At 42.1% G+C, this 24,504-nt stretch overlaps 2 protein-coding genes across 7 annotated transcripts; both read left to right on the top strand.

Annotated features, from left to right (window-relative positions):
- Positions 1-2,589: 2,589 nt before the first annotated feature.
- On the top strand, positions 2,590-7,678 carry rx1 (retinal homeobox gene 1). Of its 3 annotated transcripts, none has more exons than XM_085348032.1 (4): positions 2,590-2,899; positions 6,628-6,881; positions 7,151-7,422; positions 7,501-7,678. In XM_085348032.1, the coding sequence occupies exons 1-4, from the start codon at positions 2,590-2,592 to the stop codon at positions 7,676-7,678; spliced, it is 1,014 nt and encodes a 337-aa protein (XP_085204158.1). The 3 variants fall into 3 exon arrangements, with proteins under 3 accessions (XP_085204158.1, XP_085204159.1, XP_085204157.1); XM_085348033.1 differs by having other exon boundaries at positions 7,151-7,419; XM_085348031.1 differs by having other exon boundaries at positions 7,151-7,678.
- A 9,232-nt stretch (positions 7,679-16,910) lies between these two features.
- Positions 16,911-24,398, top strand: LOC146607189 (fizzy-related protein homolog). Of its 4 annotated transcripts, none has more exons than XM_085347223.1 (14): positions 16,911-17,029; positions 18,549-18,649; positions 18,955-19,074; positions 19,561-19,624; positions 19,720-19,850; positions 19,939-20,021; positions 20,103-20,286; positions 20,365-20,430; positions 20,514-20,616; positions 20,768-20,952; positions 21,052-21,285; positions 23,921-24,025; positions 24,145-24,237; positions 24,320-24,398. In XM_085347223.1, the coding sequence occupies exons 2-14, from the start codon at positions 18,590-18,592 to the stop codon at positions 24,359-24,361; spliced, it is 1,470 nt and encodes a 489-aa protein (XP_085203349.1). In that variant the 5' UTR covers positions 16,911-17,029; positions 18,549-18,589; the 3' UTR covers positions 24,362-24,398. The 4 variants fall into 4 exon arrangements, with proteins under 4 accessions (XP_085203349.1, XP_085203350.1, XP_085203346.1 ...); XM_085347224.1 differs by having other exon boundaries at positions 19,723-19,850; XM_085347220.1 differs by lacking the exons at positions 23,921-24,025; positions 24,145-24,237; positions 24,320-24,398 and having other exon boundaries at positions 21,052-21,685.
- Positions 24,399-24,504: the final 106 nt, after the last annotated feature.

The following is a 24,504-nucleotide window of genomic DNA, read 5'->3' on the forward strand; positions in this document are numbered from 1 at the left end:
GAGCTGTAGCTCAGGAGGTGGAGTAGGTCGTCTAATTATAATTGGAAGGTTTGATTCCCGGCTCCTCCAATCTGCATCCTCGGGCAAAATGCTGAACCCTACGTTTCCCCTGATGCATTTGAGTGAGTGTGTGAATGTGATTGTATGAGTGGGTGAATGAAAAGATGCTATTTTACTGCGGGGCATGTGCAGAAAAAATACAGTCCTTTGTAGCACAGAAGTGTAACATAAAAACAAAAAGACTGTGACGAGGAATTTGAAATGATCACGGGACAGTTTCTTCTCAAAAAACAAATTTGCATTTTGATCTCTCGTCAGAGCTGTGTCAACACGAATCTGAGGAAGGTCCAAGTTTTAGATTCAATTGTGCGTTTATCTGTATCTGTCTTTATTTTGAGATATGTCTGAGGTCAGAGGAAATCTCTTTAGCGTCTTTAGAGTCTGTGCTAATTTCTGTGACGCTAAGCCAGGGTCAACTTGGAGGTCTGTGGCCTTCAAACTCTGTGCCCTACCTCTCAGCCTTTTGCGCTGCGGTCTCTTGAGAAACACCACTCAGTCAAATGAAATAACCCTGAGGTGATAATGTCCCTTTACGTTTTTTTTCTGCTTCTATGAAATAGTTTGAATCTATGGTCTTAAATGGACGTGGCATTTTTAATCAGAGATTGTGTAGATGTTCTGTGTCACCACAGGTATTTTCTGTCACCTATTCCACTGTTTAAGCATATTTGAAATATATTTAGTGGGTTTTCCAAAGCCAAGGCAGTTCTTGTCTTTGTTACAGTTATCTTTGAGCTGATGGATGATGTCTTATTTTGACTGATTTGATTAACTGTGGAGCCATTAAACCCAGAGGTGGGTCGAGTATCCAAAAATTGTACTCAAGTAAGAGTAGCATTACTTTAAAATATTATTACTCAAGTAAAAGTGAAAAGTAGTCGTCAAAAAAGTTACTCAAGTAAGAGTAAAAAAGTACTTGGCGAAAAGACTACTCAAGTAGCGAGTAACTGTTTGAAATGTCCGATTTATTTTTTAAATAAATGTTATCAGACAAACAAAAATAAATAAATATACAAATGTTACCATTAATTTAAACCACACTATAAAACATTAGCTCTCTTTTTAATCCATTTAAACAACTGACTGGCTTCCATTAATCTCTTTTAGTGGGTGGTTCATGCAAACTTGCTTTATATGCAAATAAAACAAAACTGAAATGACAGAACAATAAAAGGAGAATTAAAGGTTTAAATATCGCAGGCTGCCGATAATAAAAGTTTATGTCTAATAACGGAATAAAAACAGTGCATATAAAGTAGAAAAATCAGAAATTAAGATGGTAAATAATTATATGCATCAAGCCTGATCTGTTTAAAATGATATATTTTGAGTACATCAGTGGTTACGTTGTTGCACTTTGCTTTTTAGTTTGTAGTTAATAAAACTAGTAGTAGCACAACTTCCCTGCAAATCTGACAGAGAACCAACACAGAACATACATGTTGTATTTTACATTTTTATTACACAAAATAAACCCCGCGGTAAATTGTTTTCTTTTTGTTGTTGTTCTATTGTGTGCATTACAATTTCACCTTTTCCTTTCTTGCAGTATTTTCACACAAAGGGGTCCCGGCAGTGATTAGTGAAAACTTTGAGCGATTCTTTTGTCTTTAAAACAATAAATTTATGAAAGAAAGTCTCGTCCGGGCTTCGTTAGCCGGGCCTTCTCCGTCGGGGGTAAATGAAAATGACATTTAAAACAGTTTCTTAAGCAGAAAACAGCCGCCAATCACTCTTAAAGGGGAAGGATTGCAATTAACAGCCCTCTCCTAATCCCCTCGTTTCACCTCCTACGCCGCCTCAGCTTTGTCCACCTCTCTCTCTCCGGCTCACTCCTCTCCCACTCTCCTCTCTGAGCTGGAGTGGATAGCGTCTGAACTCAGCTACTAAATGCTCTTTACCATTGGAGTGCATCTGTTTGGGGCTGTTTGTCACACAAAGCGAATATATTTAGAGAAATGCTAGGCAATCAACGCCAGCTGAGCGACTGCAGGCGGTGCACATAGCGGATCTGGGAAGAGTGAAGTTGGAGGGAGAGCTGCTGAGAGGAACAGGTGGAGCACTGGCATCAGTAACTTCAGTACTTCAGCATATTTACTTCCAAGAGGTAAGCACTGCCACGGTCTCATTCGGCTCTAATTATTTACTTCTTATGTAACAAACACAGAATCATTTGCTGGAAATCCAACAACTTCATGACTTATTTGTCAGGAAAAGTGCACGTTAGTCCAAAGATTCACCCAAAATGTGACTACGTTTAAAAATGTTAGCCTGAGTTTCCATAAAATTAAGTCCAGCAGTAAAACGTTTTATAAGAAAGCCTCTTTGTGTGTGAAGTTGACCCATAGTCACAATCTTATTAGTGGTTTGTTGGAACACTCAGAGTCTACGGGGTTCTGACCCTCTGGGCCTCCGAAGAAGATAATCAGGTTTAGGTGGATAACAGTCATCCTAGTGATCTGCGTCTGCGTAGCCTCACCCAAACATCTTCCCTCGACCCCAGGCCCAGGTGATTGCCCAGACGCTCGAATGCATTTATCGCTGGATACCATGAGCATGGTGGACGACAGCTGTCTCTCGCCCAGCAATTTCCACGAACTGGGTAAAGGTGGGGGCGTTGCAGTGGGAGGCCGCGTCCACAGCATCGATGTCATCCTGGGTTTCAGCAAAGAGCAGGACCCCTTGCTAAGTCCCGCCACGACCCCCGGACCCCACAAAGTGAACATAGACAGCCTGGCGGAGACCGGGAAGCAGCTGGAGCCCTCGTCGCACCCGTCCTACAGCGGGCACCTTTCCTCTCTGAGAAGCAGCAGCGGCACAGAGCAGCAGCAGTACCACGGTGAGTCCGGCTGTTGCTCTCCATCCTGGCAAAGCTGATTTTGTAAGAGTAGCACCACCTTTTAAGATGATTTTGTTTCATTAAATTTTGTGAACTCTTTGAGCAGTATGGATCAGCTGCTGCAGAGTTTGTTACTGAGGGTGAATCATCAAAGCCTCAAAGCATAGAGATGGTCAGAGATATTGATTATACAGCAGCAGCAGCACTGCTGGACTGAAGTGATCTTTGCTTTTTCTAACTTTAAGGATTTGAATGATGTAATGCAGAACATAGGTAGACTGAAGTTATTGATGCTGCTGGGCAAACATAATATGTTTTTATACTACCAGATAGCTGAACAGGATATTATCTGACCACAAACACAGTTCGAGCCTTTTATAGTCCAAACCTCGCTCAGGAACCAGAATAAACCAGTCAAGCTTCGTGACGTGACTGTTTTGTCGGCAGTTGTGGTAAAAAACAGGAAACAGATCAAATGACATAAATAACAAGTGAAGCAAACATTTTAAAACACAATTAGATAAAAACAGCCACTTAAAGGACATCACACAAACACCCAGGCCTTTATTTTGACCTGAGATTTAGAATCTGGTGTAAGAATCTAATAAACCAAAATCTGATTTTCAACTCTCACACACACAAAATACACAAAATGAGTAACAAAAGCAGCTTCAAATCTGTGACATTCAGTTATAATTACAGCTCGTATTATTTCAACAGCCTATCGTCAAAAGTCTGATCACTTTAAATGAGGTTATTCCACCTTTGCATGAAAACCTCTCACGCACCGATTCGAAATCAGTGCATTAAACACCGTTGGCATGTAAAGCTGCATTAACTCCACCGTGTGGACTGAGATTGAGAGATAAATCACAGGACAAGATGGTGTAGGGGGTTTATGTCCCCAAGACCAATCCCATCCCCTTGTGGAATTCCCCTAATCTTCTCTTCTGTGCAGATTAGATTGTACCGTAGTCCAATCGCTCTTTATTGTTATCGTTCGCTCCTAGAATCAAATTGAATCATGTTTAATCTGAAGCTATTTTCACACACAGGATCAGGCAGGTGGTTGGTGATTTTGTGGCAGGAACAAGAGAAAAAGTTGTTCCTGTGAACCGGAGACGAAGCAGAAACACTGCTTTTAAGTGACTCAGATGCAGTTTGGTTTCAGTGCATTAACATCCATCAACACCAATGACATCACTCCATCCTGTGTGAAGTCAGCCCAGTTCCTCCTGACCGAGCAGCTTCTCTGTGTTCGGTGTCAGTCGGGCCACCCCCCTCTCCTCTCCGTGCTGAGATGTTCTGCTGGCTGATAAACAGTAGGGAGGCTTCAGACCAGTGGCTGTGATGGGCTGACAGGCCAAGAGCTGGTCACTGAACCAGGCCTGACCTCTGCCTTTGTCGGAGCCTGGTCTTTGTCATAGCTGCTTAATGAGAGGTGGATAAATGAACCCCAAAACCCTGCTTTGCTTTTGCCTCGGCTCCCGTTTCTCCAGCAGAAAGACCACAGTCGACCCCCTCCTTCATCTCCATCACCGCATCCCATTAACAGAAACAAGCTAGCATTCAGATTCGTACACAGTCTGCTGAAGCTCTGAAATGTCATTCAACATAAAAGTGTATTCCTGAACATGTTATGACCTGTAGCTTCAGTCCCTTATTTCACTTCCTGCCTTTAAACATGACTGTTTTGGTTTGGAGCTGCACTGATGAGCGATGAGGACTCGTACCAATATCAGCTTTTAGGAAGTCAAAAAAATTGGGACTATAAATCAATTCTTCACAAACACACGCAGCCGATAAGACTGCCTCACCCGTGATGCACTCTCTGCTGCTAACACAGCCGAGACTATTGTAAACCACACGGTCTGAGCTGGTCGTGCGATGACAGCGTTTTTAAATGACCCCGAGATTTGAAATGACCTTTTCCTGCTCTTTAAAGTCTTGAACTGTCGTTATTAAATCAGAGAAGAAGAAGTCTCATTGAGATCGGGGTCTAGCCCTCACATCTCTCAGCCTGAGAAACCTGAAAAATATCTGCAGTCAGAATACAGTTACATCTGTTACAGTTACATCTGATACAGTTACATCTGTTACAGTTACATTTGATACAGTTACATTTGTTACAATTACATTTGATACATTTACATCTGTTACAGTTACATTTGTTACAGTTACATCTGATACAGTTACATCTGTTACAGTTACATCTGTTACAGTTACATTTGATACAGTTACATTTGTTACAGTTACATTTGATACATTTACATCTGTTACAGTTACATCTTTTACAGTTACATCTTTTACAGTTACATTTGATACAGTTACATCTGTTACAGTTACATTTGATACAGTTACATTTGTTACAATTACATTTGATACATTTAAATCTGTTACAGTTACATTTGTTACAGTTACATCTGTTACAGTTACATTTGATACAGTTACATTTGTTACAGTTACATTTGATACATTTACATCTGTTACAGTTACATCTTTTACAGTTACATCTTTTACAGTTACATTTGATACAGTTACATTTGTTACAGTTACATTTGATACAGTTACATCTGTTACAGTTACATTTGATACAGTTACATTTGTTACAGTTAATCTGTTACAGTTACATCTGTTAAAGCAAAGAGCTGAATACTTCCTTAGAGGGCTGATAGAGACCAAAACAGAGCAAAAATATGGCGAATGTCAGCCATCACCTTTACACTTTTAGATAAACACCTGTGCTGCTCTGTAGAGTAACTGCTGAATATAACAGAAATGCTTTGAAAGCTCATAAAAAAACGAGATTTTTGCTCGTCTCACTATATGTTAGTTGGTGTAAGAGATACTGATGATACTGATGTTTCTATTGTTTACCTAAATACAAAATTAGCCCTTAATTAAAATCAGCTTAACCCACTGTCTGTGATTTGCAACTTATCTAACATCCTGAATGAAATTAAGTCTTCGAGTCAGATCCAAGCTTGGCACTTATTAACTCTTAACTCGAGTAGATTATTTTATTCCTGGATCATCATCTCTGTACTTTGTTTAGCTAAATCAGTTTGCTGGCTGGTCTGGTTACACCTCCCTGTTTTCCCCTGTGGCCTCTCCCATGTTTCTGTATACTGTTGATGAATATGCACGTTGATTCGATTAGAAATAGAGCTGAGGAAGAAGAATTGAGAGAGGAATCGTTTGACGGGGAGGGTTATGAGGAGGAACAGTGCCAGTGAAAGCTTTGTAGTGTCTGTAAACACCAGCTTGTCAGTAATCTGTGATCCTAAAGACGGACAGAACTCGGGACGTTTCCGTGCTTTGGCTCTCCTGCACGGGGGAAATAGATTCTTTCAGATCTGCTGTGAGCTTAGCCAAAAATGGTAACAATCTAAGAGTGGCTGTTGAGCGTGGTGATAAAAACTGTGGTTTTCAAATTTCTTTTTAAAGACCTTTTAACTTTGAAGAAAAGTAAACACTGGAAAAAGCTTCCTAAATCCGATTAGGAATGTTTTGGAGCTTCATTGAGGTACAGGGAATTGCTTGCTTCACTGACCTACAGTGGCCTATTGTTGCAGGTGTCAAACTAATGTTTGCTCTACTGGAAAGTGGGAAACTGCATTCTCCATTTGTATTTCTCTCTAAACTGTAGTTCTCATTCACTTAGTCCAGTCAAAAAGCATGTGGAGGAAATAAAAACTCACAATATTTTTTCCTGGGCTCTTCCACAGACTCCGGCTTATTTGCAAACAAATGTGATCAGGAACTGAGCGAGCTGAGGAAGAGTATAGAGAGCGATGAAGGCAAGTCTCCGGACCCAAGCAAGGATGAGCAGCCCAAGAAGAAACACAGGCGCAACCGCACCACCTTCACCACCTACCAGCTGCACGAGCTGGAGCGTGCCTTTGAAAAGTCCCATTACCCAGACGTGTACAGCCGCGAGGAGCTCGCCATGAAGGTGAACCTCCCCGAAGTCAGAGTTCAGGTAACGTGAACTGCATTAAAGGCAACACCATTTCAGAGATTGCTAAGAAGCACTTCAAACGTTTCTGTCTTGTTTTTGGGGTTTTCTTAGAGATATTCTCATTATTCTGGAATAAAATCTCATATTCACACTACGTGAAAGGCTGTATTCATCCAAAAAACTCCCCCAGTGTTGTCGAGTATATTCGAGTATATTTCCCTACCCAGAATGAAAAACTCTGCACTCCATCATATTTACACGTACCTTATTTTTCTGTCATTTTCTTCCAGGTCTGGTTTCAGAACCGCAGAGCTAAATGGCGCCGGCAGGAAAAAATGGACGCCAGCACCATGAAGCTCCACGATTCACCCATGCTCTCTTTCAACCGTCCGGCACCGGTTCACACCAGCATGGGTCCAATGACCAACTCCCTCCCCTTGGAACCCTGGCTGACCTCTCCCCTGTCCAGTGCTACACCTGTGCACAGTATCCCAGGCTTCATGGGTCCAGCTCAAGGCCTCCAGCCCAGCTACCCAAGCCACCATTTCCTCAACTCCACCCCCCACGCTCCTCACGCTCCTCACGCTCCTCACGGTCCTCACGGTCCTCATCCACACCCTCACACTCACACTCATCCCCATCCGTCCATGGGTCAAGGGATGCAGAGCATGGCTCCTCCTCCTTATCAGTGTCCAGCACCATACCCTGAAAAGTACCCTTTGGAGGATGTGGACCAGCGCAGCTCCAGTATTGCTGCGCTGAGGATGAAAGCCAAGGAACACATCCAGTCTATGGACAAGACCTGGCAACCCATGTGACTAACAAGCTCGGCGGTCGACGTGAGCAATGCTGGAAGTGACACACGTCACGTGCTACGCCACTAAGTGAAAGAAGTGGATTCTGAACTGTGAAAGCTGAGGACGTAAGAATTTTTGTTTGGGGGGGAGACTTTCTTTTCTTTTCTACTTCTTCCCCCTTAAAAAACAGCTGAAACCTTCAGCGGGTTAAAAGTTTCCGATAGTTTTGCTCGTCCAATCTCTAGGTGTCTATTGTTGCCTTGGGTTCGTTAAAAACAAATGTCTTCTTGGTGAAACAAACGGTTTATGACACCTAGAAGTATTTCCGAGTCACAAACAGGCTCTGAGTGCACGTTTCATGCCTGAGCCCTTGCTGCAGCTCTTTGGGTGCACCAACAGTGAAGACACGCTATATCATTAAAAACTGCCAAAATGCGGGAATTCTTATTCATCACTTTTCATTTATCCAAATCATTTGAGTCGAGCAAAATATCATTCTCATGCTTTTCTTTTCTAATTTTTTTTTTACACCACATTTGTGTTTTTACTAATTAGTCCAGCCGTCGAATTTTCATGGGTCTGCAAATCAGAGTCTTAGAGGACTTTGTGAATGGACCTTTGGTCTCTGTTTAATGTGACATCGAGGCATGAAGACACACTACAGTGTCACTGCTCATCTCACTAATCTGTTTAATTATAAAAGCCGTGTAGCTGGTTTTCGTTTTATGTCCACCTGTACTATGATTTATGTTTCTACTTGCTACGCAGTTTAGATACGCGAGTCCATGTTTTAGATATCTTGGTGTGACTGGAAGAAGATGATCAGTGAGGAGAAGCTTCTTTAAGAGATCTTCATCTGGTGGGAAAAGGGTCACCTCAACTGGGACCGGGAATATACCAAAAATATCTCTGCACGGATACATTTTTTCTGACTTGTGCTTTAAAGAAGGGAGGAAGCAGAAGAAAGGCAGAGGAAGTAGACAAAAAAACGCAGGCTAGTCAGCGGAGTAGCCCTCTTTTTGCTTGAGTGACTGTTGGAGGAGAAAACCTGTTGGCAGCTCAGTGTTGGGTGGCTGCGTGTACGTGCAGGGCAGCAGAAAGAGCCCTGTGTGATGCGTCACCCCACATAGTTCGGTCTTTGTTCGACACAATTGATCCAAGTGCATCCTCTTTGTCCCGAACAGAAGGGGGAGAAACGGTCTCAGGCTGCACTAAATAGGCCCTTGTAACCATTTTGTTGTAGTTTTTTTTTTTTCTTTTTCAAACAAGAGGAAACATGGATTGTTACTGCTTTGGTCATTAGTGACACAATATTAGTCTTATGCCATCTGTTACAGGGTTAAGCCCCAATCATCTTAAAGTTGGAGCACAATATGCTTCATATGGACAGTAGAGGTAAATAAATAAGACTGTGACGCTGAAATGTTTTTGCATGTGCAGGTACCATCTCAAACAAATCTTTGGAGGTTGAAATTTATATATTTTTTGACTTTTTAACAGAACAAGAGGGATAGAAAACTCTGTCCTCTTAAAGTGCAATTTTAGAAACCCATTTTTTATGTTTCTATATAAAATGTGTTTTTTCTTTTGTTAAAAATAAAAAAGGAGACTCATTTCTGCCCAGATTGTTACAAAGTCACACCCCACTTTTTTTTGGATACTTTTGAAATTCACTCTTGTCCGACCTAAAGGGGATAAGTAATGTTACAGCCGCTGTTCATCATCTGTCTTCATGTAGTTTTACACGATGGTGACCTCACACAGCACAGGAAACCAGAATTATCTTATGTGTTAACAGGACATTTAGTTTGCAGCATAAATGTTTTGGGCCAAGAATAAGCCAAAGGTTAGATAACAGACAAGATTGCACTAGTTTTAGTTATTTTTATTGTCTTACATGCCCTAGTTATGTCTGTCTTAGTGATATCGTTGTTTTATTTCTTTTGGATTTTGTCTGGATTGTTGATGTTCATATTCTGGAACAAATGGAGATCTACTGAAAATAAATATAGTTTGATAGAAATTGTATCTCTGCGTTCTCACTGCAGTGCTTTCATGTTGACCTATGCACTCATTCCCACAGTCACTGTGGGGTTTTTAACCTCCCTAAGACTACTAGAGCAATCCAAGATTACTACAGTATAATCGTTGTCATCTGACATACATGAGCAGAGACATTTTTTTTTTGCTGCAAACACTTGTGCGCCTTGTCTCTCTGTCATGGTTTTCTTTCTTTTTACCCCTCTCAATCCTCTCTGCTTTTCCATGGGTTTGTGGCAGGATGCCAGCCTGTTAGGAAGATGAGACTCCAATCAATCAGGACTTCCCAGGGGGGCCTCTGACCACAGGGCTCGGCTCCCTAATTGCCCCCAGGCAGGCAGGCAGGCTGGCAGGCAGGCAGGCTGCAAGGTTCAGCCGCTGCAACACATGTTCACAGAGGGCCGGTGCCGCCGTGCTCGCTGGGCTCCTCAGCATGTGAGACACTGTCCTGGACAGATGGAGGGCTGAGCAGACCGTACTTCAAGGACCATATGGATAAGCCAGTGGATGAAGCATGGACGTTTTTGCAGGATCTTTTTAAATTCTTAACATGAAAATAGATGTGTTGCAATTAGATCCAAGTTACAGAGCTCAGCAAGATATCCTGATTTTAAAAATAAGTTGCATACAGTTTTTTCTGTGCAATACACAGATACAACATTTTAATATGCATATTTATGTCATGATATTTCATCCCAGCATCAGAATCAGAATCAGAAAGGGGTTTATTGCCAAATGTTGAGCAGGTTTACAACATTAGGAAATTGCTGCGGTGCTTCAGTGCAAACATAGTGTCATAAATAGTACTTAAATAGACATGAAAAAATAAAAGTAGGGATAAGAATTAAAAGTGCTACGTAGAAAGATATGTGCATGATATATACATGAGTGCAGGTGGTGATCAGTGCCAAACATGGAATGATGCAGTGAACACAGCGTAGGGTCATGTGTTAGTGGTGGGAACAGTCATATGGTTATTGTTCATGTGTCCAACAGCAGAGGGGAAGAAACTGTTCTTATGGCGAGAGGTTCTGGTGCGAATGGACCGGAGCCTCCTGCCTGAGGGGAGCAGGTCAAACAGACTGTGTCCAGGGTGAGAAGGGTCAGCTGAGATCCGAGCTGCACGCCGCAATGTCCTGGAGGTGTACAGGTCCTGCAGAGATGGGAGTCTGCAGCCAATCACCTTCTCAGCAGAGCGCACAACACGCTGCAGTCTCTGTTTGTCCCTGATAGTGGCTCCAGCGTACCACACGGTGATGGAGGAGGTGAGGATGGACTCGATGATTGCAGTGTAGAACTGCATCATCGTCCGTGTTGGCAGGTTGAATTTCTTCAGCTGCCTCAGGAAGTACATCCTTTGCTGGGCTTTCTTGATGACGGAGGTGATGGTGGGCTCCCACTTCAGGTCCTGGGTGATGGTGGTACCCAGGAAGCGGAATGAGTCCACAGAGGTGATGGGGGTGTCAGTCAGGATGATGGGGGGGAGTGGGGCTGTGTGCTTCCTGAAGTCCACAATAATCTCCACTGTCTTCTGGGCATTCAGCACCAGCATTCAGCACCAGCATATTCTCCTTATAAGAAAAAAAATGTGGTGACACGATGTTTTGCACTTTACTTAAAAGGGAAAATTTGTGCAGAACAAAGTTTGTATTGAAAAGTCAGTAAGTACTTTTTCTTTAAAGGATTACCCAAGAAAAGTAATACAGGACCTCAAACTGTGGAAATGGCTTTTAGCTCTTTTGTGAATATAACAAGTGCACAGGTAAGACTTTCACTATTTACACACTTTTTACTTTACTGTCAGAGTCTCATATGTGAATAATTAAGCAAACAACACATCCTGAATGAAAAAGGGGAAAAAAAGTCAAGCTTTTGCCGAAAGGATGAAAGAGGCCGAGAATGTGAAGAAGCCAGATTAAGTTGGAGAAAAGTGTGGGTGTGAGAGACATGCAGAGAGAGGGAGAGTGGAGAGGGGGAGACAGGGGGTGGGGTGGGTGCTCATCAGAGTTAATGATGTAGAAAATCCCCCAATTAGAGCGTTTTCCTGTGTTGCAGGATGAGTTCAGAGTGGGGTCCTCTGACAGACCAGGGATTAGTACCCGGGCCGGGCGAGGCCGAGCCGGGCCTGAGCGGACACTAACTAACTGCTGGACTGCTGGCACTGCTCAGCTGGGGCCGGGTCGGGGCTACAGTCACAGCCGGGGGCTGGGGTAGGCATGCGTTGAGCCACAGTGAGTGGCACAAAGGAAAGCATGGGAAAAGGAGCAGCAGATCGGCAGGAAAAAGGTTCTGGCAGAGGGTCGTTTTCCTGTCCCAATGCTACTAACATTTACTCAACCACTACTTCTGGTCTTATTTGATAAAAATATTAACTTTTTAAAAATACATCACAGTATTACATACAAGAATGTGCTCACCCAAAACATTATCCAATATAATCTGGACATGTGATTAATCAGTCTTGTCCACATATTGCTTGATGTCAGACAATAAATCACCAAATGTGGCGTTGCATTAAGAAGCAGGAACACAACCTTTAATTCTCCCTGATACCTGGAACAATAAATCCTTCTGGATCATTACACAACAAGGAAGCTGATTAAACATAAACAATGACATCTGTTGTCATAGTTACCTAAATGCAAGAGATGTAAAATGCACACTCACACAAACCCATCAGGGACAACTGCACTTTACCCAAGGATGCTTTGGCATGCGGACTGGAGGAGTCAAGGATGCTCCACCCACCCCTAAACTTACAGCACCTGGTATTCCAAGGAGGTGGTAATGGGGGTGTGTGTCGCACTGAGACCCCAAAGAGGGGGCAGCTGTTAATATCAGCTACCAAAAAGATTTAAGAGATGTTTGAAGAAGTCTTGAGGCACGAGTGGTGCAAAAAAAGGTGGCATTTATTAATAATAAAATAAATAAATATGAAGTCTCTGCTTTGTGCTAACAAAGGCTTTACCATATGTATAACCTGCACCTCTACATACTGAAAGAATGTGAAATAAAGCCTCCTACTGTCCTCTTCTGTGTCCCAGTTGACGTCTCGGGACCTAATCATGCAAACTCTGCATTACCACTGATTACCAGCCAATTACCAGGAACCAGAGATGGGCAGTAACGCGTTATCCGATTACTTTTTTCAAGTAACGAGTAAAGTAAGGGATTACTATTGCAAAAACGGTAATTAGATTACCGTTACTTTCCCGTAGGAACGCTGCGTTACTGCGTTACTAAAACCGTGATTTTCTTGCAAGAATGTCTCATGACAGTGACGTAAGCGAGTGCGACGTTAGTGACAACAGCTGTGTGCAGAGCAACAGTGGATCATATATGAGTGCAGGAGAGAGTATGAGCGTGCAGCGTTTAAAGCGTGGAAGTACTGACCTTACTTTGAGTTTGATTCCATAAAAAGGGACAAAAACATTAGTGTCCGCTGTGCGTGGGAAGAAAACTTCTTTTTACAGCGAAAAAACCCCTAAACTTCCAACAAGCACCGAGTAGCTACGACGTAATGGGAAACTCACAGAGAAACTCGCGGATTCTTCCACTGACCGCGGCACACCTGCACCAGGGTAAACCTCCGCCTGCCCCACTCCTGCTTTACAGGTGAAAATAGAGCAACAGGACCGCTGAGTCTTTGACTTTATTTATTTTCTGCTGTGTTTCACTTGCATCTATTTGAAAGACTGAGTGTAAACACACAAAATATTTTATTTTATGAGCTGGAATGTGCAGAAAATAGGTTTAAATGTTAAACTCATTTCTTCCAGTCAGAGAATGTTGCAGATAATTAAATTTTTGCTTGATGCATAAAGTTAAAAGATTAAAACTGATAAAACAAGTTTTAAAAAGAGACTTTTCCATCTGATTACATTTTGTATGATGGATTATGTAGAAAAAGTAGAATTGGGCTGAGAGATCTATCACTTTATCACCTACTCAGGTTGTAAATCGTGTTTTTAAAAAGTAACTAAGTAATTAATTACTTTTGAAAATAAGTAATCAGTAAAGTAACGGGATTACTTTTTTGGGCAAGTAGTTACTGATTTCTTTTTTCAAGTAACTTGACCAACACTGCCAGGAACACAGGTGACACATTAGGAAGTCAATTAAATGACTGAAGCCAACGTGATCAGTAGTGTAACAAAATTCATAAAGTTCTTTCAGTTGTGTTTTCTTGTGCAGTACAGCGGTGAAAGTCAAAGAATTCAACTTGTAGACACATTTCCAAACAGAAAGACGAGGAACTTTGAGGCATCTCTAACGCCCCTCTTCTACACAGCAACTGTGTTCATTAGGAACAACTGAATCCCTAATGACTAATTGATTAATTGTGCAGTCTATTATTTTGCTCCTGCACCCGAGTAGATCTGAAAGCGCCACGGTTGGAGTTAACAGTCTTATTGGAAAGACGCGTTTCTTGCAAAGGATAATAAGGGAAAAAAGCGGAATTAATTGGGTTTGATTAAGGGAGCTTTTCAATGGGACACAGCTTTTTCGCATGACATAATTAGAGGTCAGCTAACGGGGGGAGGGAGGAAAAGGGGTGGGGGATTTAGTTGTTGGCGCCAGTGCTGTGTGGGTGTGTCTGAGGGGGACAAATAGATAGAGAGAGAGAGAGAGAGAGAGAGAGAGAGAGAGAGTGTGTGAGTGAGTGAGTGTGTGTGTGTGTGTGTGTGTGTGTGTGTGTGTGGGGTGATGCGATGCGATGCTTCGTTCACACTTGCAGGACTACGTTGTGTGTCTGATGTGGTAAATTTCTTTAGGCCCACTCACCAGAAAACACACAGTGAAGTTCACGGGGGGGAAGCCCTCTCTGCGCTCAGTGTGTGATTATCATCACTACAATTGGCAGCATTAAAGGCCCAGTGCTCAGGCTTTTGTTGCTGCTGCATGGTCATTAGCTGTGCATTTCAAAGGCCACTTTACTGTATGGAGGGAGGCGGTGGCAGAAAAGTACTTTCAGCAGTCTGTTTGGATGAGCATGCAACATTCAAACACACACACACTCACTTTATGACTCTATAATCCTGTTACAATATCATCTAGAGCAGGACAGTGGGACACGCAAGCTGTCGGGTCTAAAAATACACCCAGACTCTCTTAAAACAAAACCAGGCTTCAGATTTGATTAGATGATCAAATATTTCATTGTGAGTCACTCCATCTGCATTTTTTTTCTCAGAAGAGCTGCGATCTTACTTTGTTTCAGCAGAGTTTGTAGCAGACAATGAGCCCGAATAGAAAGTGAAGACACAATCCCACCTTATATTAAGCATCCAATTTACTGACTGTTGTTCAGTAAGATGTTACACTACAGGTTTGTGCTGGAAAAATGAAGGCAGAGAGGATATTTCTTCTTAACATAATGTTAGATCATCATAGCTGAAGCTTTTATTTCTACAGCTGAATTTCCCAGCGCAGGACCAGCAGAGTACTCGTACTTTGTTATTGATTCCCTGATTTCTCACTGAACCCTGTCTTTCTTATTTCAGCTGCTCCCTTTAGGGATCACCACAGCACATCATCTGCCTCCAGCTCACTCGATCCCTGGTATTCTCTTCTGTCACACCAACCCTCTGCATGTCCACCTTTGCTGCATCCATGGATCTTCTCTGTGGTCTTCCTCTTTTCCTCCTTATTCATCGTTCTTTGTCCAATAAAGCCAATATCCCTCCTCTAAACAGTTTGAAAGTAGATCCTCAGAAGCTGAAACCACTGACTTTACTGAGGTTTGTGATCGGCTTTTATTAAAAATGCATAAAATACTTTCATTTGCTTACTGTGACATGTGGATACAAAAAAAGAGACGGTGAACTTCTATTACCTTCTTTGTGGTGGTCGTGATCGACTACAGCTGGTAGTTTTTTGTTGCCTGCATGAGAAGGATTTGCTTGAGAGCACTCAGTAGATTCACTGATACTCAGAACAATGTGAAAATCCAAAAAACTCCGTCAATATCTATAAAGAAGAAATGTACATTTACACAAGTTGGAAAAAAGTCTCTGGAGCCGTCTCCAAACAACTGCAGATTCCAAGAATTACAAATTCAAACAGGGTGGCTACAATGCAGCTGCCATCACCAGTGTGTGAATGTGTGTGTGAATGGGTGGATGACTGGATGTGTAAAAGCCCTTTGGGGTCCTTAGGGACTAGTAAAAGCGCTATACAAATACAGGCCATTTACCATTTACCGTGCCCTGGGTGGGACTGCTACACTGCAAAAAGTGGATGGAATAATGAAGAGGAGGAATCTTCACCTCCAGTCCACATCCAGACAGTTGAAACTGGGACACAAGTGGGTATTTAAACACAGCAGTGATATAAAGCACACATCAAAACTGGTTGTAGGTTGACATTAACATCTGGAATGGCCTTCTCAAAGACCCGACCTCAACCCTACTGAAAGTGGACTACGCTTGGTCCATGCAGGAAGAGTGGTCAAACGTCCAGCCAGGATTATATCAGAAGTTATTAAGTTATTAAATACTGTTATTTTTGCTGTGCAACGTATGTTTTTTGTTTTATTTTCCCAGTATTCTGTGCAAGTTTTCTTCTTTTCTTTTTTAAATAATGTATATAAATTTCTCTTATATTCTTAAGTGTGCATAGATTCTTTTCATACCCTAGATTTAGATTTATTTGTTATTTATATTGTACAATCAATGGTGAATAAAAGCACCAAAATGATATTCTGATGTGCACTAACTGGTGTGTGTGCTGAATGACAATAAAGTGGCTATTTATTCTGTTCTGTTCTTCTAAAGATGTATGCCGTGAGCATCTATCCAGCTATGGGTCGAGTGCTCCCTCTATACTTGAAACGTGGGTATTACAGGTAACAAACACAATGGCAGGAGGTGTTCGCTTTTAATGGTTTTATTTAAGTTTGAGCTGCTGCATCAGAAGTTCCCAGCACGACTCATGTTGATGTTAAACTGCTTCCCCTTTAATATTTTGGACCATTTGGTGAGACTAATTTATGACATCACTTTAACTGTAGCACAGATATTGGGATAAATATAACATCCTAACCGTGTCAGTCTTTATCCACGATCACTACTTTTAAAACACTTCTTTTTCCCGGTAGTTGGCTCCAGTATCCCACCTTACAGCATCCTGCTTGCAGCAATAAATATGGACACTTCCGTGTTATGATGTACGTCACCGGAGTGACACAAAACTCCCACAATGCAATGTTACGTAGACCTCAGCTAAACAACAAGCCGCACCTGAGCCTGAATGGTTTTAAATAGCCGGTCCGGATCGTCTGCCCCCGCTGTTTCTGTCCGGAGGTGGTCTGCCGGAGCTGGCTCGTTTTAGGTATGCTGTCCCGACAAATATGAGCGGATAGCCCTTAGCTAAGTAAGCTAACGGTAGTTATCATTGGCTGCTTCTAATTTAGCACAAATAAGCGTCTTTGAAGACATTTAGCTACAAATGAATCTCGGAAGCATGTTAGATTCTCGTAACTGGTTAATAATGAGTTGTGCTGTTACTCTGAGGTGATTAGTGCTTTTGAAACTAGCACTGATTCGGTGTAGTTGGGGCTAAATGTTCTGCTTATTTAAAGTTGAGTAATCGATTTGTTTTGCAGTGCACAGTTAGCAGGTGAGCACTGAAACTGCTGCTTTTAGCCTGCTACAACTTCAAGATGGCGACTTAACAACATTTTAAAAAAAAAACAACTTCTTGCTTTTATCATTTTAAAACTTAAATCAGAAAAACACCCCGTCTTTACTCTAATTTTCTGCGTCCACCTAAAATGTGACCACAAAAACGAAACAAAGCAACAAAAGGCCAAAGGAGCTTGGAAAGAAAAGCGTCTGGACTTCTTTAAGTTGCTTGAAGACGTCTCACCTCTCATCCGAGAAGCTTCTTCAGTTCTGAACTTCAAGCAACTTAAAGAAGTGCAGACGCTTTTCTTTCCAAGCTCCTTAGACTACGATGACTGAGAACCTTCACAGACATAAAGCAACAAAAGTGGGCACAATATAATTCTCATGGTCCTCCTGCTCGACCATCCCAGATGTACCTAAAAGTTTTGTGCTCCAAATTGTATTAATATATACAGATTTCTGTGAAGTTTAAAGCTTTTATAAGATGCTTTTCTAGATAATTTTATTAGAAAAATGGGGTTTCCAGCAGGTTTGTTCACACTTTGAAATCTGAGGCAATGTTTGAACTTGGACAGCTCAAAAAGTATTAAAGATAAAAGTCTGATGTATCCTTTGGGCTTTCTTACCATAAAAATGAACCACTAGTTAGGAACGGGTACTTTAAAAGTGTCAAAGCGGTCCTGTGAAGTCCCGTGTTTGAGCACAAACTAATACATTCATGTTGCAAAAGAGTGATCATTTCCAAACAGTATAAAGTCAAACTTCACAGTAATGCAAAATAAAACATGTAAAACACTTAACTTTAAATTCTTCATCAAAATCTCCATATTTTTACTCAACTGTGATGCTGGTTGAGTAAATATGACAAAAACAAAAATGTCAGCACATAGTGTGATACAAATAAAACGCCATCCTAGAGTTTTCAGATGGTACTCTGTAGGACTGCCTGATTTTTGTTCAACTTTAGATTTTTTTGATGTGTTGGTTCCAAATTACATATCTTGATTTATTTTTTATGATGGGGGTGGACTATTGTAAAATCTAAATATCTTAAAACACAAAAATTTCACAGCGTTCATTTTATATATCCAAAACTTGGTCCATAAAAACTTTTAGGCAAAGATTGTGGTTGCAAAGAAAGTGTTATCACAATGGGATGACTTTTACATTGTCTCGATTAAACTGCTTGCTTATTTATTAACTCCCTTGTTTGTATTGCACAGCTGTGTCCTCCCACTCTGCGGTTGAGGGTCCAGGGTCCAGAATGGATCCCGACTATGAACATCGCCTCCTACGCCAAATTAACACCGAGAATGACATCTTTGTGAGTCGTTCGCTTAGTTTCTCCTCCTCTTCCTAGTTTTCATCATTAATAATATGATAAAGTGTCATTTTTTCCATCCCTTCATCTGATTTGAAATTTGCTTTATTAATTTATTCCTTGTAGAGAATTATTCTTTTATCTACTCCGATATTGTAACCACATTGGCTGTAGTATGGGAACTTAATAAAGATGTGCATCAGTGCTGAATGTGTGACATTATTAAGTTAGATCTTAGATGACGTAATCACTAACAAACCTCTGTGTTCATAAACGTACATACTTAATGATAAATGTTTGTGTTGCAGAAACTGCAGAACAGTCGGACACCCGCCGGCTCACCACTGTCCTCGCCCACTAAGCTTGGAGACCGATTCATACCTACCAGAGCGGGGGCAAACTGGAATATCAACTTTCACAGGATCAACGTGAGGCTGTGTTTTAAGTTTTGGGTTTTTGTAAGAGAGCTGTGTGGACACACCCAGTGGTTCAAGTTCTAATTCTGATGTTGTGGAAATTTTTTTTGTTTTGTTTTGTCACTTTAAGTCTTTAAAATTCTTGAAAGAGCATCTCAGAGCACTTCTGTGTTTTATTTAAGCAGCGAAAATAGCTGACAGTAGGGAAACTGTCTCAGTGTCCACAGCTGGTGAGGTCGCTCCTCTCTGGGCTTTGACAGCAACTTCATGAATTAGTGGAAATTAAGTAGTCGTGTAAGTCGGCTGGTTCGGGTTATGGAGGGAAGACTCAGATTTACTGTTTCATATTTTCTAAAGTTGTGATGTTTGTTTTCCAAATGTTTAAAATGGTAAAAATGAAGGCAAACCCTTGAATGATGATTGCTTGGTTTGTTGTGTGAAATAATTTACAGTGTAAATGTTATAAATTGATCAATAATCTTTATGATTTATGTGCAGGAAAATGAGAAGTCACCGACTGTGAACAAAAAAACAAAGGATGCCTCTTCTGACAATATCAAAGGTGAATATGTTTTGAAATTGTCTAAATTTTGCTGTTTCCTTGTTATTCTTTTATACCTGCACATGAATCAAATATCACTGCTGTCGTCGCTGTAGCAGACGGGCTGGCCTACTCTGCTTTGCTGAAGAATGAGCTGTTGGGAGCAGGAATAGAAAAGATCCAAGATCCCCAGACGGAGGACAGACGTCTGCAATCGTCCCCGCCCGAGAAGAGGAGTCTCTTCTCTGTATGGAAGTCTCAGATTCTCTCGGTCATCCATGTTTGTGCTCTGATCAGACCTCTGTTTGCTCTAATGATGCACCTTTACTTTTCAGTACTCGCTCAACACCAAAAGCTTGTCATCAGAAGACGGCGCCAACGTCTCTCCCTACTCGTTATCACCCGTCAGCAATAAAAGGTAAGAGCGCTGTTTGAGCTCAGAAGTTTGAGATCATCCCTGCACTTTGGAGTCACGTTATACCTGAACTTCCTGTTGCAGTCAGAAGTTGTTGCGTTCACCAAGGAAGCCAACTCGCAAGATCTCCAAGATTCCCTTTAAAGTCCTGGATGCTCCAGAGCTGCAGGATGACTTTTATCTTAACCTGGTGGACTGGTCGGCTCTCAATATGCTCAGTGTGGGGCTGGGCACGTGTGTTTACCTGTGGAGCGCATGCACCAGCCAGGTACCGATACTGGAGTGTAAATTTCTGTTTGTTGTTGCTGTGCTGTGCAACAGTGACTCACTAGCTAAGTGTCCTCAGGTGACCAGACTGTGCGATTTGTCAGTAGAGGGCGACTCTGTCACATCGGTCGGATGGTCTGAAAGGGTAAGTACACGTAGCAGACTACTGTCAAAGAAACCTGTTAGTTGTTTTTTGTTATTAAGAAGATGCTTTGCACTTTGTTTTAGGGTAACCTTGTAGCCGTGGGAACTCACAAAGGCTATGTTCAGATCTGGGATGCTGCTGCTGGCAAAAAGCTTTTTGCCTTGGAGGGCCACACAGCCAGAGTTGGTGAGTTAGTGTGATCGTGGCTTCAGAAATGATCCTAAAGGAATACTTGAAAAATCAGCCAGGATAAAGTTGAGACATCTTGGAGGTCATTCAAGCGGAGCAACTAAGACTGTCTAAGCTGAGGCTTAAGTTAAAGTTACTCTGATTACAGGAGCTCTGGCTTGGAACGCCGACCAGTTGTCTTCGGGAAGCCGAGATCGTATGATCCTCCAGCGAGACGCGCGGACGCCTCCGCTGCAGTCAGAGAGGCGCCTGCAGGGACACAGACAGGAAGTGTGCGGTTTGAAGTGGAGCACTGACCATCAGCTGCTCGCCTCTGGTGGAAATGACAACAAGGTAGTTTTGTTTTTTATGATGATATTGATATTTAATCAACCACAAAGACTGTACGGATTTGCTTTGCTCACTGATGATGTGTTCGATTTGTGGTCTTAGCTGTTGGTGTGGAACCACTCGTCGCTCAGTCCCATGCAGACGTACATCGATCACCTGGCTGCAGTTAAAGCCATCGCCTGGTCCCCCCATCAGCACGGCCTGCTGGCCTCGGGCGGCGGCACCGCCGACCGCTGCATTAGATTTTGGAATACCCTGACATCGCAGCCGCTGCAGTGCATGGACACCGGCTCTCAGGTCTGCAACCTGGCCTGGTCCAAACATGCTAATGAGCTGGTAAGAGACCCCACATGCGCAGTAGATGTGCTGTCCGCGGATTTATTACCATTTGTAATTGTGAAGACACTGATTAAAAATGTAGGTCAGCAGCGATGCGTTAAGAGTAGGGATGGGTATTGTTTAGGTTTTATCCAATACCGGTGCCAAACCGGTACTTTTGAAACGGTGCCGGTGCTTAAACGGTGCTTAAAGAACGGAAAACACAAACTTTGTCCAAAAACCTCTCATGTTTTTTTTCTGCAGTTTTGGGGCATATATGGCATCACTCTTGGCTGGAAGCAGTGCTTAAGCAATGGAAAAAAAACACAAACCTCTCATGTTTAACTGTTTCCACTTTTTCTTTGGTCATTTTAGCCTTTTTGGCCAGGGTGAAGGGAGCATCTGCCATCAAACAAGAAGACAGCAGCATGTAGCTATGATGATGTTTGCTAGTTCACCTTACATGCATTAATGTAATAACGTGGTTAGCCTACTCAACGTAAATTAGCTACTCACGCAGAGAAGAACGGCTGCTGCTGCATCATCATCCGTCATCATTTCTGCTACACTGGCAGGGCTAGGGGCCAGGACTCTCCTCTTTGTGTTTTTGGGGGATGTTGCTAACTCCGGGTCCGATAACAGGCACCACACCCGCAGTAGATGTGCTCGGTGTGAGGTCTCGCAGCAAGCTATCAAATACGGCGCATTTCTCGGCTTTTAACAAAACGCTATACGTCTCCAGGTGTTTCATCAGATTCGAGGAGTTACCTCCTTTGACAGCATCACAGTATCAGCTTAAAGCACTTGTTGCTGCTGAGTTTGCATCTTTTGCTGTGAAGTACAGCCAGACTTTTGACCGCTTCGCCTTGGGCATTTTTAATCTGTAGCTCTGCTCTAAAAGAACGTACGTACCTGGCCCCGCCTACTATCCTTGGAAAGGTAAAATGATTGGCTAGAATCCAAAGTGTGAGACATCTCAGGGGAAAAAAAGCACCGAAATGTGCGCTGCTTTTCGGTCTGGTTACTACCGTTTATGTCATTATGGCAACGGATACCGGTACCCATCCCTAGTTAAGAGCATTTTCTGAAGTCGATTGGATACATGTACAGAGCTGTTCTGATTGGCCAGCTCCAGGGGCTTCTGCATGGATCGACCTCAGCTCTATAATCATGAGTGAGGGAGATTAAAACTCAACTCTGTTTCGTTGCATGTAAAATTAGCGTAAACCTACGAGTGCAGATTGAATCCTGTTTTGTGTGTTTTATTGAAAATGACAAACTTCAGAATTAAGAATAGCTGCAAAATTACTGATTTGTCGTTGCTGGACCCAAAACTGGCAGGTAGGTGAGTCTTACTGTCACATAAGGTAACTGTCATGTTTGATTTAATGTGAACTTTAAATACACAGATAAAGAGATTAATCATTTTGTATTAGTGATGAGCAGGATGACAGATTCTGTCAGGCAGGAGTCTCGTACTTTATTCTTCATCAGTCATGCTCTTTATTATTAAGGACGTGATTTATATCTTTAGTGATCCTCCCCCAACCCACTCAATCACTGACTCTTCAGATATCTTCTGGGGGGAAGATGGATGGAGCATGCTAATCATCTTTCCAGCCCTTTTAATGACATTTTGAATTTGTGATCCGAGCTTGACACAAAGGTTATCCGTTATGGAGAATGGGTTCAACAGTTACCCCATAAAACGGTAACATAATGGTTTGGACCTGTGCAGAGGGAAGGATAGTGGAAGACTACAGAGAAGGTTCGTGGATGCAGTGAAGGAGGAAATGCAGAGGGTTGGTGCGACAGAGGATGCTGGGGATAGGCTGAGATGAGGCAGATGATCTGCTGTGGCGACCCCGAAAGAAAGAAGAGGTTTTCAGAGATTAAGCTCACTGTTAATTCAGCTATATCGCCTTTACATACTGTGATGGCCACACCCATGACTGCACTCTAAAAGTCGGTAACTCTGATGTATTCTTTATTTCTTCATTAATAATAATAACACACTTCAGTTTGCAGTAAGTTTATTGTTTGGTTTGGATACATTTGTTTGTAAGCGCGCACATTTAGTTTGCTTATGTATTTATACCAATTTATTTCTGATTCTTGGTTTGATTTTTGTATAGTCTTTGTCTGGCCTCCCTCACCGATCGTGGCAGGTAAGAAACAGGTAAAGGAAACAAAAGGTGGCGTTTAAAGCAGTGAAATGCATAGAGGGGATGATTGGACCGCACCACCACCTCCTGCTGAAGGGGGAGAAAGTGTGTTTTCTTTAGTTAAATGTTTGAGTTTAGGGTTTAGTTTTGATTTTCTTCTTTGGTGTTTAGTTTATTAACAAACTGGACTGTGCTGCATCGTTTTGTGGTTTGTTTACTTCTGTTGTGTCATAGTGGTCTGATCAGCCATTATATGTGTGTCATTTCCTGTTTAGGTCACTCATGTTTGTTTGGTTTGTTGAGGTCACAGTTCACTGTTTCTTTGACTTCTTTCATGAGCTCAACATTTACTGTTTGTAAATAAATGAAAACCCATTTTCGGATCATTCCTGCGACTCCTGCTTTTTCAGCTCGGTCCATCACACATACATGAACTGGAGTTCGCTGTTAAAAACAACAAAAAGCAAACAAATGCTTTTCTTTTTCAGGTAAGCACCCACGGATACTCTCAGAATCAAATCTTGGTGTGGAAATATCCAGCTCTCACTCAGGTGGCCAAGCTTACAGGACACTCCTACCGAGTGCTCTACCTGGTCAGTCTGGGTTTTTTTTCTCTCCACTGATAATATAAATGGCCTGTATTTATATAGCGCTTTACTTTAAATAAGAACATTATTGAGATAAAATTCGAATGACTTGTTGTACTCTCTAGGCCATGTCTCCAGACGGTGAGGCGATCGTGACGGGAGCTGGAGACGAGACTTTACGCTTCTGGAACGTTTTCAATAAAACGCGCTCGACAAAGGTGAGAAAGCATCGACAACAAACCCCGCCCATTTTAATACCCGCTGAAAACATTAACCAAGTTTCTTCATTTTTTGTTTCAGGAATCTGTATCAGTTTTAAATCTCTTCAAGAGGATACGGTGACTTTAAGCACCTTTTTTTTTTTTTTTTTTTTTTTTAAAGAAATAAAATCCTGCCATCATCGGCGGATAGCTCAGCCGCCCGGTGCTAAAGACATAAAGTACAATCAGAGGCTTATTGTGAGTTTTCTTTTCACAAAGGGAATG

The sequence above is a fragment of the Diplotaxodon limnothrissa genome, linkage group LG23, assembly GCF_057381915.1.
Source record: "Diplotaxodon limnothrissa isolate DT_005_m linkage group LG23, D_limnothrissa_male_GT1.1, whole genome shotgun sequence".
NCBI lineage: Eukaryota > Metazoa > Chordata > Actinopteri > Cichliformes > Cichlidae > Diplotaxodon > Diplotaxodon limnothrissa.

What these genes read in the sequence shown, in the direction of transcription:
- rx1 (XM_085348031.1), top strand. Translation starts at nt 2,590, where the DNA reads ATGCATTTATCGCTGGATACCATGAGCATGGTGGACGACAGCTGTCTC. An exon ending in AGAGCAGCAGCAGTACCACG is followed by an intron (nt 2,900 to 6,627) that starts GTGAGTCCGGCT and finishes GCTCTTCCACAG; the next exon opens with ACTCCGGCTTATTTGCAAAC. An exon ending in TCCCCGAAGTCAGAGTTCAG is followed by an intron (nt 6,882 to 7,150) that starts GTAACGTGAACT and finishes ATTTTCTTCCAG; the next exon opens with GTCTGGTTTCAGAACCGCAG.
- LOC146607189 (XM_085347220.1), top strand. Translation starts at nt 18,590, where the DNA reads ATGGATCCCGACTATGAACATCGCCTCCTACGCCAAATTAACACCGAG. An exon ending in TCACCCGTCAGCAATAAAAG is followed by an intron (nt 20,022 to 20,102) that starts GTAAGAGCGCTG and finishes TTCCTGTTGCAG; the next exon opens with TCAGAAGTTGTTGCGTTCAC. An exon ending in GGAGCGCATGCACCAGCCAG is followed by an intron (nt 20,287 to 20,364) that starts GTACCGATACTG and finishes AAGTGTCCTCAG; the next exon opens with GTGACCAGACTGTGCGATTT.